Source organism: Bombina bombina, chromosome 5 (genome assembly GCF_027579735.1).
Source record: "Bombina bombina isolate aBomBom1 chromosome 5, aBomBom1.pri, whole genome shotgun sequence".
NCBI lineage: Eukaryota > Metazoa > Chordata > Amphibia > Anura > Bombinatoridae > Bombina > Bombina bombina.
In genome coordinates, this window is record NC_069503.1 from 328,711,343 (window position 1) to 328,727,150 (window position 15,808).

The following is a 15,808-nucleotide window of genomic DNA, read 5'->3' on the forward strand; positions in this document are numbered from 1 at the left end:
CATATATTTTACTGCACACCCCTATAGAAGTCTATAATATGAGGAATTTTGATCATTGATATTCTGTGGTAATTAATTTTATAGTAAAACGTTGAAAAGTAAAATGTGCATTATATGAAGCTGGTATGCTTTAAGTTCACATAAATTAATTCTTGACTATTGAGTTTAAAATTGAATATGTGTGTGTGTGTGAGTATAAATACAGTATCTCATAAAAGTGAGGACACACCTCACATTTTTGTAAATATGTTATTATATCTTTTCTTGTGACAACACTGAAGAAATGACACTTTGCTACAATGTAAAGTATTGAGTGTACAGCCTGTATAACAGTGTATATTTGCAGTCCCCTAAAAATAACTCAACACACAGCCATTAATGTCTAAACCATTGGCAACAAAAGTGAGTACACCCCTAAGTGGAAATGTCCAAATTGGGCCCAAAGTGTCAATATTTTGTGTGGCCATCATTATTTTCCAGCACTGCCTTAACCCTCTTGAGCATGGAGTTCACCAGAGCTTCACAGGTTGCCACTGGAGTCCTCTTCCACTCCTCCATGATGACATCACGGAGCTGGTGAATGTTAGAGACCTTGGGCTCCCCCACCTTCTGTTTAAGGATGCCCCACAGATGCTCAATAGGGTTTAGATTTGGAGACATGCTTGGCCAGTCCATCACCTTTACCCTCAGCTTCTTTAGCAAGGCAGTGGTCGTCTTGGAGGTGTGTTTGGGTTCGTTATCATGTTGGAATACTGCCCTACGGCCCAGTCTCCGAAGGGAGACGATCATGCTCTGCTTCAGTATGTCACAGCACATGTTGGCATCCATGGTTCCCTTAATGAGCTGTAGCTCCCCAGTGCCGGTAGCACTCATGCAGGCCCAGACCATGACACTCCCACCACCATGCTTGACCGTAGGCAAGACACACTTGTCTTTGTACTCCTCACCTGGTTGCCACCATACACACTTGACACCATCTGAACCAAATATGTTTATCTTGGTCTCATCGGACCACAGGACATGGTTCCAGTAATCCAAGTCCTTAGTCTATTTGTCTTCAGGAAACTGTTTGCAGGCTTTCTTGTCCATCATTTTTAGAAGAGGCTTCCTTCTGGGACGACAGCCATGCAGACCAATTTGATGCAGTGTGTGGCGTATGGTCTGAGCACTGACAGGCTGACCCCCCACCCCTTTAAACTCTGCAGCAATGCTGGCAGCACTCATACGTCTATTTCCCAAAGACAACCTCTAGATATGACGCTGAGCACATGCACTCAACTTCTTTGGTCGACCATGGTGAAACCGCTGTATGGTCTTGCCCACTGTGCTGCAGCTCAGTTTCAGGGTCTTGGCAATCTTCTTATAGCCTAGGCCATCTTTATGTAGAGCAACAACTATTTTTTTCAGATCCTCAGAGAGTTCTTTGCCATGAGGTGCCATGTTGAACTTCCAGTGACCAGTATGAGAGAGTGTGAGAGTGATAACACCAACTTTAACACACCTACTCCCCATTCACACCTGAGACCTTGTAACACTAACGAGTCACATGAAACTGGGGAGGAAAAGTGGCTGATTGGGTCCAATTAGGACACTTCCACTTAAGGGTGTACTCACTTTTGTTACCAAAGGTTTAGACATTAATGGCTGTGTGTTGAGTTATTTTGAGGGGACAGCAAATTTACACTGTTATACAGGCTGTACACTCACTACTTTACATTGTAGCAAAGTGTCATTTCTTCAGTATATATATATATATATGTGTGTGTGTGTGTATGTTTGTGTATAGGTGTGTATGTGTGTGTGTATAGAGCTTGACATTTCCATTAGTTTTGGACAAGTAAGAAATTGCAGCAGCCAAGTCAAACTTGACTTTTTACCTCTATGATTACCTTGTATCTAAGCCTCTTCTGACAGCCCCCTCAAACACATGGCTAATTATTTATTATTTATTGACTAGCTTTTTAGCCAATTAGGGCTGTCATGCACAACTCCACAGGAGTGAGTACAATGTTATCTATATGGCTCACATGAATTTGCAGTCTCTTGTTGTGAAAAGCTAATAAAAAAGCATATGATAAGAGGCTGTCTGTAGTGACTCAGAAACAGACAGAAATTTAGAGGTTAAAATGTTATAAAGTATATTAATATAACAATGTCAGTTGTACAAAGCTGGTAAATGGGTAGTAAAGGCATTATCTATCTTTTAAAACAATAACAATTTTGGTGTAGGCTGTCCCTTTAACGCTTGTGATGGGTGCTCATAAATTATTTTCTCTATTCTAGCTAGCTCTACCTTTGCATGGCACATCAGGACTGTCTTCTTACTTAAAGGGACACTCAAGTAAAAATTAAACTTTTTTGACTCAGACTTAATGGAAGTAACTTTCCAATTTACTTCCATTAACAAAATATGTACAATCTTTTTATATTTACACTTTTTTGAGTCACCAGCTCCTACTGAGCATGTGCAAGAATTCACAGAATATATGTATATGCATTTGTGATTGGCTGATGGCTTGAAATTTGTCAGAAAAAAAACTACTACTCATTTGAAGTTCAGACTAAGTGCTATTGCATTGTCTTTTTATCACGCATTTGTTGGTTATGGAAACCAACTGTATTTACTGGTCCTTTAACAGAACTCAGCTATGTGAACCTATAGAATATTTGCAGTACAGCAGTTTCATACCTTTGCCTTGTTAAAGCTACTCACATTTCTGATTCAATCACATTGTCACACACTTTAGATTTTTTTTTTAATTTTCACCATATATGACAACTAGAAAATCTTTAGATAGAAAAATTATATTAAAGGGTCATGAAACCAAATGATTTTCTTTCAGATAGAGATTACAAATTTAAACAGCATTCCAATTTACTTCTATTATCTAATTTGCTTCTTTCTTTATATATCCTTTGTTGAAGAAATATAAATGCACATAGGTGAGCCAATCACATGAGACAGCTATGTGCAGTCACCAATCAGCAGCTACTTATTCTATTTAGACATTCTTTTCAACAAAGGATATCAAGAGAATGAAGCAAATGAGATAAGAGGAGTAAAAAAGAAAGTTGTTTAAATTAGTATGCTCTTTCTAAATCAAGAAAGAAAAAATCTGGCTTTTATGTCCTTTTAACCCCTTTGCTACCGGACTTTCACAGAAGAACTTGCCCTTAGATCTTTGATCTAAAATAGATCTTTGTTTTCTTTTATTTACCTGTCAAAACTATATATATATATATATATATATATATATATATGTGTGTGTATATATATATATGTGTGTATATATATATGTGTGTATATATATATGTGTGTATATATATATATATATATATATATATATATATATATATTAGTAGATGACCAAAGGCATTGATCTAGTCCCATTTTGGTATATTTCATGCCACCATTTCACTGCCAAATGCAATCATATAAAAATATTGTTAACTTTACCACAAACTGTGTTTTTCACTGAAGTTATTTACATGTCGATTGTGCAATGATGAAACAAATGATTGTAAAAGCTTCTCTGGGATCCCCTTTGTTCAGAAATAGCAGACATACTTGGCTTTGCCATTGCTTTTTGGTAATTAGAAGGCCACTCATTGCAGCTGCGCATCACACTTTTATTATTCCCAGCAGTGAAGGGGTTAATCAATAAAAATAAAAATAAAATAAGTATCCAATTTACTTCTAATATCAAATTAGCTTTGTTCTATTACTATCCTTTGTTGAAGGAGCAGCACCACTGGGAGCTGACTGATCACATTGGGTGAGCCAATAACAAGAGGCATATATGTGCAGCCACCAACAAGAAGCTAGCTCCCAGTAATGCATTGTTGCTCCTCAGTCTACCTAGGTATTCTTTTCAACAAAGGAAACTAAGAGAATGAATCATGAAAGGAACATTTTGGGGTTCATGTCTCTTTAAATGCATAACCTTGCAGATTTAAAATGAAATCAAGAGTTATATTTGATTTGCTGTAATATTCTGAAAACTACTGAGAATATTTTTCTGAACATTTTTACTAGATTGGATAAAATGTTAACTTATTCACGTCCTAAAATATCAGGTGTGCTCATGACAGTGTAATGGAGTTGTGAATATTAAGCTGGGAGTCTCATTCTATTATGAAGAGTAAAAGCAGGAATGATTCAGCCCTCTGTGGCAAAAGGACTGTAGTGTTAGGAGCAGTCTATATTGGGGCACCTTGTAAGTGGTGACTGGCTAAGAAAAATATGGCCATATTGTGTGACTAAGATCCCAATTTTATTTAAAAAGAATAGTTGTCTCTTGATGTTGTTTGCAGGCTTTTTTAGCAGCAGTTCAAGAAATATGTTGTGTTTTTGAAAATGGATGCGCGCCAATACCTTTTTGTTTGTGTAATTACTGGGTCATATTGGCAGCACTCCCAAATTTGTGTATATATAAACTTTTTGTAAGGTGTGCTAAAAAAAACAAATTTTGTATCTGTATTTAAAAATAATCAGGGAGACTGACCATCTCCCATTGGTTTAAGCACCCCACCCAAGCTCAGGTGTGCTCATGACAGTGTAATGGAGTTGTGAATATTAAGCTAGTGAGTCTCATTCTAATTATGAAGAGTAAAAGCAGGAATGATTCAGCCCTCTATGGCAAAAGGACTGTAGTGTTAAGACCAGTCTATATTGGGGCACCTTGTAAGTGGTGACTGGCTAAGCAAAATATGGCCATACTGTGTGACTAAGATCCCAATTTTATTTATAAAGAATAGTTGTCTCTTTATGTTGTTTGCCAGCATTTTTTTGCTGCTGTGCAAAAAATATGTTGTGCTTTTGAAAATGGATGTGCGCCGATACCTTTTTGTTTGTGTAATTACTGGGTCATATTGGCAGCACTCCCAAAGATGTGTATATAAACTTTTTGTAAGGTGTGCTAAAAAAGCCACATTTTGTATGTGTGTGTGTGTATGTATGAGAGGGGAGAGATCCTATATAATAAAAGGCCAAGTGTGTTTGTCCGAAGCTGTCATGCGCAGTAGAGACAGCACAAGGACAAACACACCTGGCCTTTGAGTCCCTAACTGATCTGTGGCAGAAGTAGGCGTGTGCGGGGGCATGGCCGACGTGAAGGGGGCGTGACCGACATGAATGGCCGTGAAGGGGGCGTGGCCAGTATAAAGGGGAAAGAGACAGAAAAAGAGAGTGGGGAGAGAGACAGCAAAAGAGAGGTGGGGAGAGAGACAGCAAAAGAGAGAGGGGGAGAGAGACAGCAAAAGAGAGAGGGGGCGAGAGACAGCAAAAGAGAGGGGGAGAGAGAGCGCAAAAGAGAGGGAGGGAAGAGCGCAAAGAGAGGGGGAGAGAGAGTGCAAAAGAGAGGGGGGAGAGAGCACAAAGAGAGGGGTGGAGATAGAGCGCAAAGAGAGGGGGGAGAGAGATCGCAAAAGAGAGGGGGTAGAGAGAGCGCAAAAGAGAGGGGGGGAGAGAGAGGCGCAAAAGAGAGGGGGGAGAGAGAGCGCAAAAGAGAGAGGGGGAGAGAGAGCGCAAAAGAGAGAGGGGGAGTGAGAGCGCAAAAGAAGAGAGGGGGAGGAGAGCACAAAGAGAGGGGGAGAGAGAGTGCAAAAGAGAGAGTTGGAGAGAGAGCGCAAAAGAGAGGGGAGAGAGAGATCAAAGAGAGGGGGGGAGAGAGAGCGCAAAAGAGAGGGGGAGAGAGAGAGCGCAAAAAGAGAGGGGGGGAGAGAGCTCAAAAGAGAGGGGGGAGAGAGAAAGCTCAACAGAGAGGGGGAGTGAGAGAGCAAAAGAGAGGGGGGAGAGAGAGCAAAGAGAGGGGGAGGGAAGAGAGCGCAAGGGGTGGGGGAAGAGAGAGCACAAAGAGGGGGGAGAGAGAGAGCATAAAGAGGGGGGGAAGAGCGCAAAAGAGAGGGGAGAGAGCACAAAGAGAGGGGTGGAGAGAGAGCGCAAAAGAGAGGGGGAGAGAAAGCGCAAAAGAGAGGGGGTAGAGAGAGCGCAAAAGAGAGAGGAGAGAGCACAAAAGAGAGGGGGAGAGAGAGAGAGCGCAAAAGAGAGGGGGGAAGAGCGCAAAAGAGAGGGGGGAGAGAGAGTGCAAAGGAGAGGGGTGGAGATAGAGAGCAAAAGAGAGGGGGGAGAGAGAGAGCGCAAAAGAGAGAGGGGAGAGAGAGCGCAAAAGAGAGGGGAGAGAGAAAGCAAAAGAGAGGGGGGAGAGAGAGCGCAAAAGAGAGGGGGAGAGAGAGAGCGCAAAGAGAGGGGGGGAGAGAGCACAAAAGAGAGGGGGAGGAGAGAGAAAGCTCAACAGAGAGGGGGAGTGAGAGAGCAAAGAGAGGGGGGAGAGAGAGCAAAAGACGAGGGGGAGGGGAGGAGAGCGCAAGGGGTGGGGGAAGAAGAGAGCACAAAAGAGGGGGGAGAGAGAGAGAGCTTAAAGAGGGGGGGAAAAGAGCGCAAAAGAGAGGGGAGAGAGCACAAAAGAGAGGGGTGGAGAGAGAGGCAAAAGAGAGGGGGGAGAGAAAGCGCAAAAGAGAGGGGGGGTAGAGAGAGCGCAAAAAGAGAGAGGAGAGAGCACAAAAGAGAGGGGGAGAGAGAGAGCGCAAAAAGAGAGGGAGGGAAGAGCGCAAAAGAGAGGGGGGGAGAGAGAGTGCAAAGGAGAGGGGTGGAGATAGAGAGCAAAAGAGAGGGGGGAGAGAGAGCGCAAAAGAGAGAGGGGAGAGAGAGCGCAAAAGAGAGGGGAGAGAGAAAGCAAAAGAGAGGGGGGAGAGAGAGCGCAACAGAGAGGGGAGAGAGAAGAGCGCAAAAGAGAGGGGGGAGAGAGCTCAAAAGAGAAGGGGGGAGAGAGAAAGCTCAAAAGAGAGGGGGAGAGAGAGAGCAAAGAGAGGGGGAGAGAGAGAGCAAAAGAGAGGGGGAGGGAGACGAGCGCAAGGGGTGGGACCGCTGTACTGCAAAAAAATGTCCTGTGTGAACGGGCTTTAGGACTAGTATATATATATATATATTTGTGTCAGTAAACTTAATTTTCATTTTACTGTGGACAAATTTGGGGGCAGAGGAAATGACATGAAAGTGGGAGCTGACCTGAGATGTGATTGGTCAGCTTCTACTATTGCATGCTGGTAGATGTAGTGCTCACCTGTTTTATTATCTAGAGCTAAGGTCTACAGCTGACTCTGTTTTATTGATATGTTAACATTGAAGAAACAGAAAGAGGAGGGATTACAAATAACATTGCTGTATGGGTCAGTTTAAGAATTGCCCATACAGGTAGAAGGGAGATAAAAAGAAAGGAAATTATATTTTCTTTTAAGGTGGCATTTCAAGGATGAATAATTATATTTAGAACAGCACAAACATTACATTACAATTACACTAAATAAACAATACTCAGAATAATTAAGAGAATAATAACAATAAGAAAAACGTAATAATAATACTTATAATAGGACCTTGCCACCACTGATGAAACCCAAAATGTTTCTTTAGGGATTTAGATAGAGCATACAATTTTACACAACTTTCTAATTTACTTCTATAATAAAATGTGCTTCATTCTCTTGGTATCCTTTGTTGAAGAAGCAGCAATGCACTACTGAGAGCAAATCTACTGAGCCAATGACTAGAAACAAATGTGTGCAGCTTCCAATCACCAGCTAGCTCCCACTTGTGTACATTCTCTTTTTTACAACAAATGATAGAAAGAGCTCAAACTAAATTTGAAAACAGACATGAACTAAAAAGTGTCTTAAAAAAATACATACTCTGTGATCATGCAAGTTTAATTGTATCTGTCCCTTTAATTTGCTTATTATCTCTCTCATTGGAAGAAAGAGTTGAATCACCTTAAAGGGAAAGTAAATACCAAAAATGTTATTGTTTAAAAAGATAGAAAATTCCTTTATTTACCATTCCCCAGTTTTGCATAACCAACACTGTTTTATTAGTACACTTTTTACCTCTGTGATTACCTTATATCTAAGCCTCTGCAGACTACCCCCTTATTTCAGATCTTTTGACAGACTTGCATTTTAGCCAATCAGTGCTGACTCTTAAATAACTCCACGTTCTTGAGCACAATGCTATCTATATGGCACACATGAACTAGCGCCCTCTAGCTGCGAAAAAGTGACAACGGCATTCAGATAAGGAGTGGCCTTCAAGGGCTTAGAAATTAGCATATAAGCCTACCTAGATTTAGCTTTCAACTAAGAATACCAAGAGAAAAAGCAAATTTGATGATAAAAGTAAATTAGAATTTTGTTTAAAATTACATGCCCTATCTGAATCATGAAAGTTTAGTTTGGACTTTTGTTTTGTCCCATTAAGTCTTAAAAGTATATATAGCCCTGTTAAATTATCTTCACAGGCTCCAATGCAAGCTCAGACAACTACTTCTTTGCTTTAAATGGGACCCACTTTTTGCAGGACATTGCAAAATATACAAAGTCTCTCATCAAGTGTCAGAAAGTTATAGAAATTAGAAGAAGGGTGTGTATCTGCCTGGTTGGTGGGGTTTCCTTTGGGCATGCTTCTTGCTTTCAACACATATATTTAGATTTCCTAGTGATACACTGGGAATAGATGCACTTAGTGATGAAGGACATATGTTTCTTGTTTTGTTATCTTCACTACTGAGAAGGTTTTGGGTGCTGGTCTCTCTCATTATTGTGTTCATTTGATATAGAGCTTGTGATGTAACAGATAGGGATTTATGTTTTCTTTTGTATATCAAGCTTACAATTACAATATCAGATGAATGCAGAATACATGTTAAATGTTACATTTTGTTCTGTTTCTTTATTATGTTCTCATTTAACACATTTCTTCATATTGATAATTGTAAACTGTCTATTTTCTTTACCTTTATGTTTATATTGGCTAGATTACAAGTTGCACGTTAACATTAATTTTAAAGGGATATAATATGATTCAGATAGAGCATGCAATTTTAAGCAACTTTCTAATTTAACCTTACTATCAATTTTTCTTCGTTCTCTTGCATCTTTATTTGAAAAAGCAGAAATGTAATTTTAGGAGCCAGACCATTTTTGGTTAAGCACATGGACAGCCCTTATTGGTGCTAAATGTAGCCACCAATCAGTAAGCGCAACTTAGCTTCTGGACGAAAAATGGGCCAGCTTCTAAGCTTACATTACTGCTTTTTAAATAAAGATACCAAGAGAACAAAGACAAATTGATAATAGGAGTAAATTAGATAGTTGCTTGAAATTGCTGCTTTATCTGAATCATGAAAGAAAAAAGGTGGGTTTCATATCCCTTTAATTTGCGCATATATTACAAGTTGAAAGTAAACGCGTCTGATTGGGCGCAGTCAAATTTAACATGTGGGGTTAGCTCACCAGAAGACCTCGCGTACAGAGTTAGGGATAAAAAAAGTTGCACCAAACACAACATAAGTACATTAAAATATAAACACTATCTGATAAAATATTCATATAAATATTATTAAAATAACATTTATAAGTGTTCAAAGGCTTAAACAGATTAATTAATTAGAAAAAGATAAATAGTAAGCCTTATCCAGCACTACACATAAAATTTAAATAAAGCAATCAAACTGTGAACCACTCAGAACTTGACTCTAAACACGGTTGGCAAGATGCAACAAATTAATTTCTTAACATAAAATAAAACAAAAAACATGTGCAAAATGTAACAAAAGATTTGAAACAATTCATCAAGCTGATATTAAGGGCTAGATTTATGAAGCCCCTACGGCAGCCCTACGGCAGCAAGTTCTCATAAGAACTTGCTCGCCGTGATTTATCAAGCAGCGGTCAAGAGACTGCTGCTTCCCTACGCTCTTCGCCACCTCTAAACTGGCGAAATTCAATCTCCTCGGTCGAGTCCGTCTGAGGAGATTGACAGCTCCTGCCCGCGCGTGATTGGCTGTGCGCGGGCGGGATTGCACGCGAGTGCAAAATTGCGCTCGTGTGTAATGCCAAATATCTGCGGGTAATTTTGCCCCACCACAGGCGAGCTGAGGCGTACAGGGGCGCGTATACGCGCCCCTGTACACCTCAGCTATAATAAATCTAGCCCCAAGCATGCTAATGCATTCGTTACCCCTCACACAAACCAAAAAAGCTCTATGGATTGAGCTTGCAACAGTGCGTCCACTGTGATACACTTGGCCCCTCTGGCAATTGTTCAGCTCGCTCCATTCTAGAGTGAGTGGTGGGGACTTTAAATACAGGGACTTTGCAATACAAACTGGCCCCGATAGTGTTATTAAACACCATCTGAATATGCTCTATGCCACTTGAACGTTACTTTATGATCGAGTCAATCACACATAACAAGAGGAAAATAGTTTTTGCTTCAGTGCATTTTCTACTAACACAGCTATAGCACAACTAACTTTACAGCTTCAAACACAGCTACAGCGAATTTATCTGCTAATACTTGGCTTCTGTGCTTTTCACAGTGGACGCACTGTTGCAAGCTCAATCCATAGAACTTTTTTGGTTTGTGTGAGGGGTAACGAATGCATTAGCATGCTTAATATCAGCTTGATGAATTGTTTCAAATCTTTTGTTACATTTTGCACATGTTTTTTGTTTTATTTTATATTAATAAATTAATTTGTTGCATCTTGCCAACCATGTTTAGAGTCAAGTTCTGAGTGGTTCACAGTTTCATTGCTTTATTTAAATTTTGAGACTTTATGTGTAGTGCTGGATAAGGCTTACTATTTATCTTTTTCTAATTTATATATATATGTGTGTGTGTGTGTGTGTGCGTCTAAATTATAATTCCATAATAAAATGTAATGTATTTTACTCTATATTTACTATAAATATTTAAAATTTCAATGTTCTTCACATACAGGACAATGTTATTTTTATTGTAAATACATATATCTGTGTATATGTATACCTGTATATCTACTCCTATATATACAGTATCTCACAAAAGTGAGTACACACCTCACATTTTTGTAAATATTTTATTATATCTTTTCATGTGACAACACTAAAGAAATTACACTTTGCTACAATGTAAAGTAGTGAGTGTACAACCTGTATAACAGTGCAAATTTGCTGTTCCCTCACAATACTCAACACACAGCCATTAATGTTTAAACCGTTGGCAACAAAAATGAGTACACCCCCTAAGTGGAAATGCCCAAATTGGGCCCAAAGTGTCAATATTTTGTGTGGCCACCATTATTTTTCCAGCACTGCCTTAACCCTCTTGGGCATGGAGTTCACTAGAGCTAAACAGGTTGCCACTGGAGTCCTCTTCCACTCCTCCATTGCATCACGGAGCTGGTGGATGTTAGAGACCTTGCGCTCCCCCAACTTCCGTTTGAGGATGCCCCACAGATGCTCAATAGGGTTTAGGTCTAGAGACATGCTTGTCCAGTCCATCACCTTTACCTTCAGCTTCTTTAGCCAAGGCAGTGGTCATCTTGTAGGTGTGTTTGGGGTAGTTATCATTTTGGAATATTGCCCTGTGGCCCATGCTCTGCTTCAGTATGTCACAGTACATGTTGGCATTCATGGTTCCCTCAATGAACTGTAGCTCCCCTGTGCCAGTAGCACTCATGCAGATACAGACCATGACACTCCCACCACCATGCTTGACTGTAGGGAAGACACACTTGTCTTTGTACTCCTCACCTGGTTGCCACCACACACGCTTGACACCATCTGAACCAAATAAGTTTATCTTGGTCTCATTGGACCACAGGGCATGGTTCCAGTAATCCCCGTCCTTAGTCTGCTTGTCTTCAGCAAACTGTTTGTGGCTTTCTTATGCATCATCTTTAGAAGAGGCTTCCTTCTGGAATGACAGCCATGCAGACCAATTTGATGCAGTGTGCGGCGTATGGTCTGAGCACTGACAGACTGAACCCCCACCCCTTCAACCACTGCAGCAATGCTGGCAGCACTCATAAGTCTATTTCCCAAAGAAACCTTCTGGATATGATGCTGAGCATGTGCACTCAACTTCTTTGGTTGACCATGGCGAGGCCTGTTCCGAGTGGAACCTGTCCTGTGAAAACGCTGTATGGTCTTGCCCACTGTGCTGTAGCTCAGTTTCAAGGTCTTGGCAAACTTCTTATAGCCTAGGCCATCTTTATGTAGAGCAACAATTCTTTTTTTTCAGATCCTTAGAGAGTTCTTTGCCATGAGGTGCCATGTTGAACTTCCAGTGACCAGTATGAGAGAGTGTGAGAGCGATAACCAAATTTAACACACCTGCTCCCCATTCACACCTGAGACCTTGTAACACTAACGAGTCACATGACACCGGGGAGGGAAAATGGCTAATTGGGTCCAATTTAGACATTTCCACTTAGGGGTGTACTCACTTTTGTTGCCAACAGTGTAGCAAAGTGTCATTTCTTCAGTGTTGTAACATGAAAAGATATAATAAATTATTTACAAAAATGTGAGGGGTGTACTCACTTTTATGAGATACTGTATTTATACTCAGGCACACACACACACACATATTCAATTTTAAACTCAACAATCAAGATTACATTTATGTGAACTTAAAGCATACCAGCTTCATATAATGCACATTTCACCTTTCAACTAAAGGCAGACAGTAAGTGAGCTTGTGCGTGGTTTTAGCTAATTGTAACCCTTTATCAGGGCTTTAGATATAGGGCAGAAAGGGAGGGAGTGCATCATAAAGTAGCCTCTTTAACAAGAGAGAGCAGTTGATTTATTTTCTTTAAATTATGATATATGGGTTATTTGCTAATAGGAGAATTAGCATTCAGGCTAAGAACCAATAGATAACTAACAGGCAGTGCTAGAGTCATCTGAACAAAATGCAGCAGGTATACAGGTTTATATTACAGGAGATCGCTTTTTGTTATAGCATCTTCCATGACATCAGAAATAGAGATAAATACATGCTGTGAAATGGTTTGCTGATGCTCATAAATGACCTATAAACACATATTCTTTCCTGTAATGTAAAACTCTGATACTTAGGTATTTACATTTCATTTAAATTGTAACATTTCCATTATATTTGTGTTCAACACAATACAAACATTTATTTAAGGCATTTGAATCAGCTACATCTGTTAAAGGGACAGTAAAGACAAAATGAAACATAAATGGAGTTGGCAGAGCATAGGATTTTAAACAACTTTCCAATTGACTTCTATTAGCAGTGTAGCTTAGTTCTTTTGGTATCCTTTGTTAAAGAGTAATTTGAGCTCTGGAGGGTGCATGCGTCTTTAGCCATTTTGCAGCAATATTTGCAACAATGTTTATAGCAATGTTATTTATAGCTGAAAACATTGCTGCCAAAGAATGCTAAAGACACATGGATGCTCAGCTTACCCAGGTTTTATTCTTCAACAAAGGATACCAAGATAACAAGGAAAATTTGATAGTAAAAGTACATCAGAAAAGTGTTTAAAATTGCATGTTCTACCCGAATCATGAACGTTTAATTTGGACTTTCATTTCCATTTAAATACATTTTGTGCACTGAAACATAAGGCTTTGGGGCGATTTCTCATGCCCCGTATGCTGCCTTATGCAGCTGTTTCCGAGCGAGCTCCTTAACTTGTCCGTCACCTCTGAGGCGGCGGACAGCAATCGGCCCGATCAAATACGATTGCGTTGATTGACACCCCCTGCTAGCGGCCGCGAATGTACAGGGGGCGGCATTGCACAAGCATTTCTATTTAAATGCTTGTGCAATGATAAATGCCGACAGCATATGTTGTTGGAATTTATCGATGTAGCGGATCATGTCAGCCCGCACATTGATAATTCGGCCCCTTTATATCAAATGCTTCCAGTGGTAAAGTTTGTTATGTAATTGATAATAGTTTTAAATACATTTATTTTCACAAAAATAGTTGTTTTTTGTTTGCAATGATTTTAAGTAAATCTAAAACGGTGGGTTAAAAATGTAAAGCAGTTATTTATCATAAGCTATTGATTTGCTTCCAACAGTTGTGTGTGCACGCCCTCTGCTGGTGAAACAATGACACAGTTATAACAACAACAAATAACCACACAAGACATGCAAAGGAATGCTTAAAGAATTTGAAATTTTTTATTAAATGCTCATGAAAAAAATGTCATTTTTTCTTAATTCATAACAGTAAGGATTAAAACATATTCAAGATCTGAAATAAAATAAAATTATAAAATGTAACTTATCTTACTGACTGTTGGGTTTAACACAAAGTTATATATAAGAATTTGTTAAATAATATTACATTTTCACAAATTAGACCAATTTATAATAGTAGAATATCCCTTTAAATAATCATCAGTTCCCAAAAAACATCAGCCCATTATTAACAAGTAAAACATAAAAATCAACTTGTATTAACTATGATGAAAGTCATCATTATTTTCTCTTTTTATGACATATTAAATTTATGAATAATAGTTTAATTAACAAACATTGTTTTGTTTCTTAGAAATAAACATTGGTAACTAGAAAACATGTAAAGTTTAGTATTGCCAATACCAATAATTTCACAAATTAATATTTTTATTTAAAACATTCTTATTTCTTAGACATAAATTAGGCATACTATTTTGATAATACTACCTGTATTTATATTTTTATGTTTTGACATATTTTTGACATATTTATTGTAAATAAAACATTAACAATGAATGCCTTGGTGGATAATTATAAATGCACAAAAATACCCTAAATAACCAACAAAAAATAAAAAAAAACTTTTAAAAATGCCTTTCAAAATTCCTCTAAACTTTGGATATTTAATAAGTTTCAGTTACTACAACTTGTATAAGAAATGTTATATCATTATAATGACAGATAATGGAACATAAGAAATTACAAAATATAAAAAACAAGTTGGTAAAAATCCAATCAACAAAATAAACATAGAAAGGTATTTTAAGTGTTTTTTGTAACAGAGTATCATTTTAGTATTGCTGTTCATTTTGCTGGTTTGACATCCTTTATATACTAGCTTGACATCATAGTATATAGGTGTATTATTTAGATCCAAATGACAACTATAACAGGTCCATAGTGATGGTCTAGTCCATTAAAATCATAGTTCAGTCTGAACAAGGCGGAGAGCTTTCTTCATGTTTTCCAATACTGGTGGAAAAAAATAAATAAAAAATAATGTTGCTCATATTTAAAATGAATATTGTATAGCAAATTGTTTGTTGCCAAATACGTCATAAACCTGATCTACAACAAAGAGGAAATTAGCATTTATCAAGATAAAAATGTAAAAAAATTTATTTTTCAAAATATTAGAAGATATATATATATATATATATATATATATATATATATATACATACATACATACATACATACGCACACACACACACATATATATGTATATACACATACACATATACACACACATATATATATATATATATATATATATATATATACAGTATATAGCCCATCTGGGGTGTTTTTGTAAAAAATATATAGTTTTGCTTATTTTTAAATAACATTGTACTGATTGTTAGACTCCTAACCAAGCCCCAAAATGATAGATGTATACTGATGTCCCCAGACTACTGGTTGTGTAATTAGTGCTGCAGAATCTGCTGGCGCTCTACAAATAACTGATAATAATTATAACGTTTTTTTTCATATGCAGAGGAGGGGGGAGTGGTTGCTTTTCTTTCTTTTTCAGCCCATTTCACTGGGTGTCCCAGTAGTTTCTAAATAGGTTTTTAAAAAGTTTTATATTGGATTTTTAGATCAGCATCTGTGCATATTCTTCTTGATAGTAGTGTCAATTACATACAGTTATATGATAATTGGTGTATACTGTTCCTTTAAGTATGTCCCAATGGCTGT

The 15,808-nt window shown here is 38.3% G+C and overlaps 1 protein-coding gene across 1 annotated transcript in view; it reads right to left on the bottom strand.

Moving 5' to 3' along the window:
* Positions 1-14,023: 14,023 nt before the first annotated feature.
* Positions 14,024-15,808, bottom strand: part of AGR3 (anterior gradient 3, protein disulphide isomerase family member) — a 41,361-nt gene continuing 39,576 nt past the window's right edge. Inside the window, exon 8 of the mRNA XM_053714123.1 lies at positions 14,024-15,079. Within this exon, the coding sequence (XP_053570098.1) occupies positions 15,030-15,079 (50 nt within the window). The 3' untranslated portion in view covers positions 14,024-15,029. The remainder of the gene's footprint in view (positions 15,080-15,808) is intronic.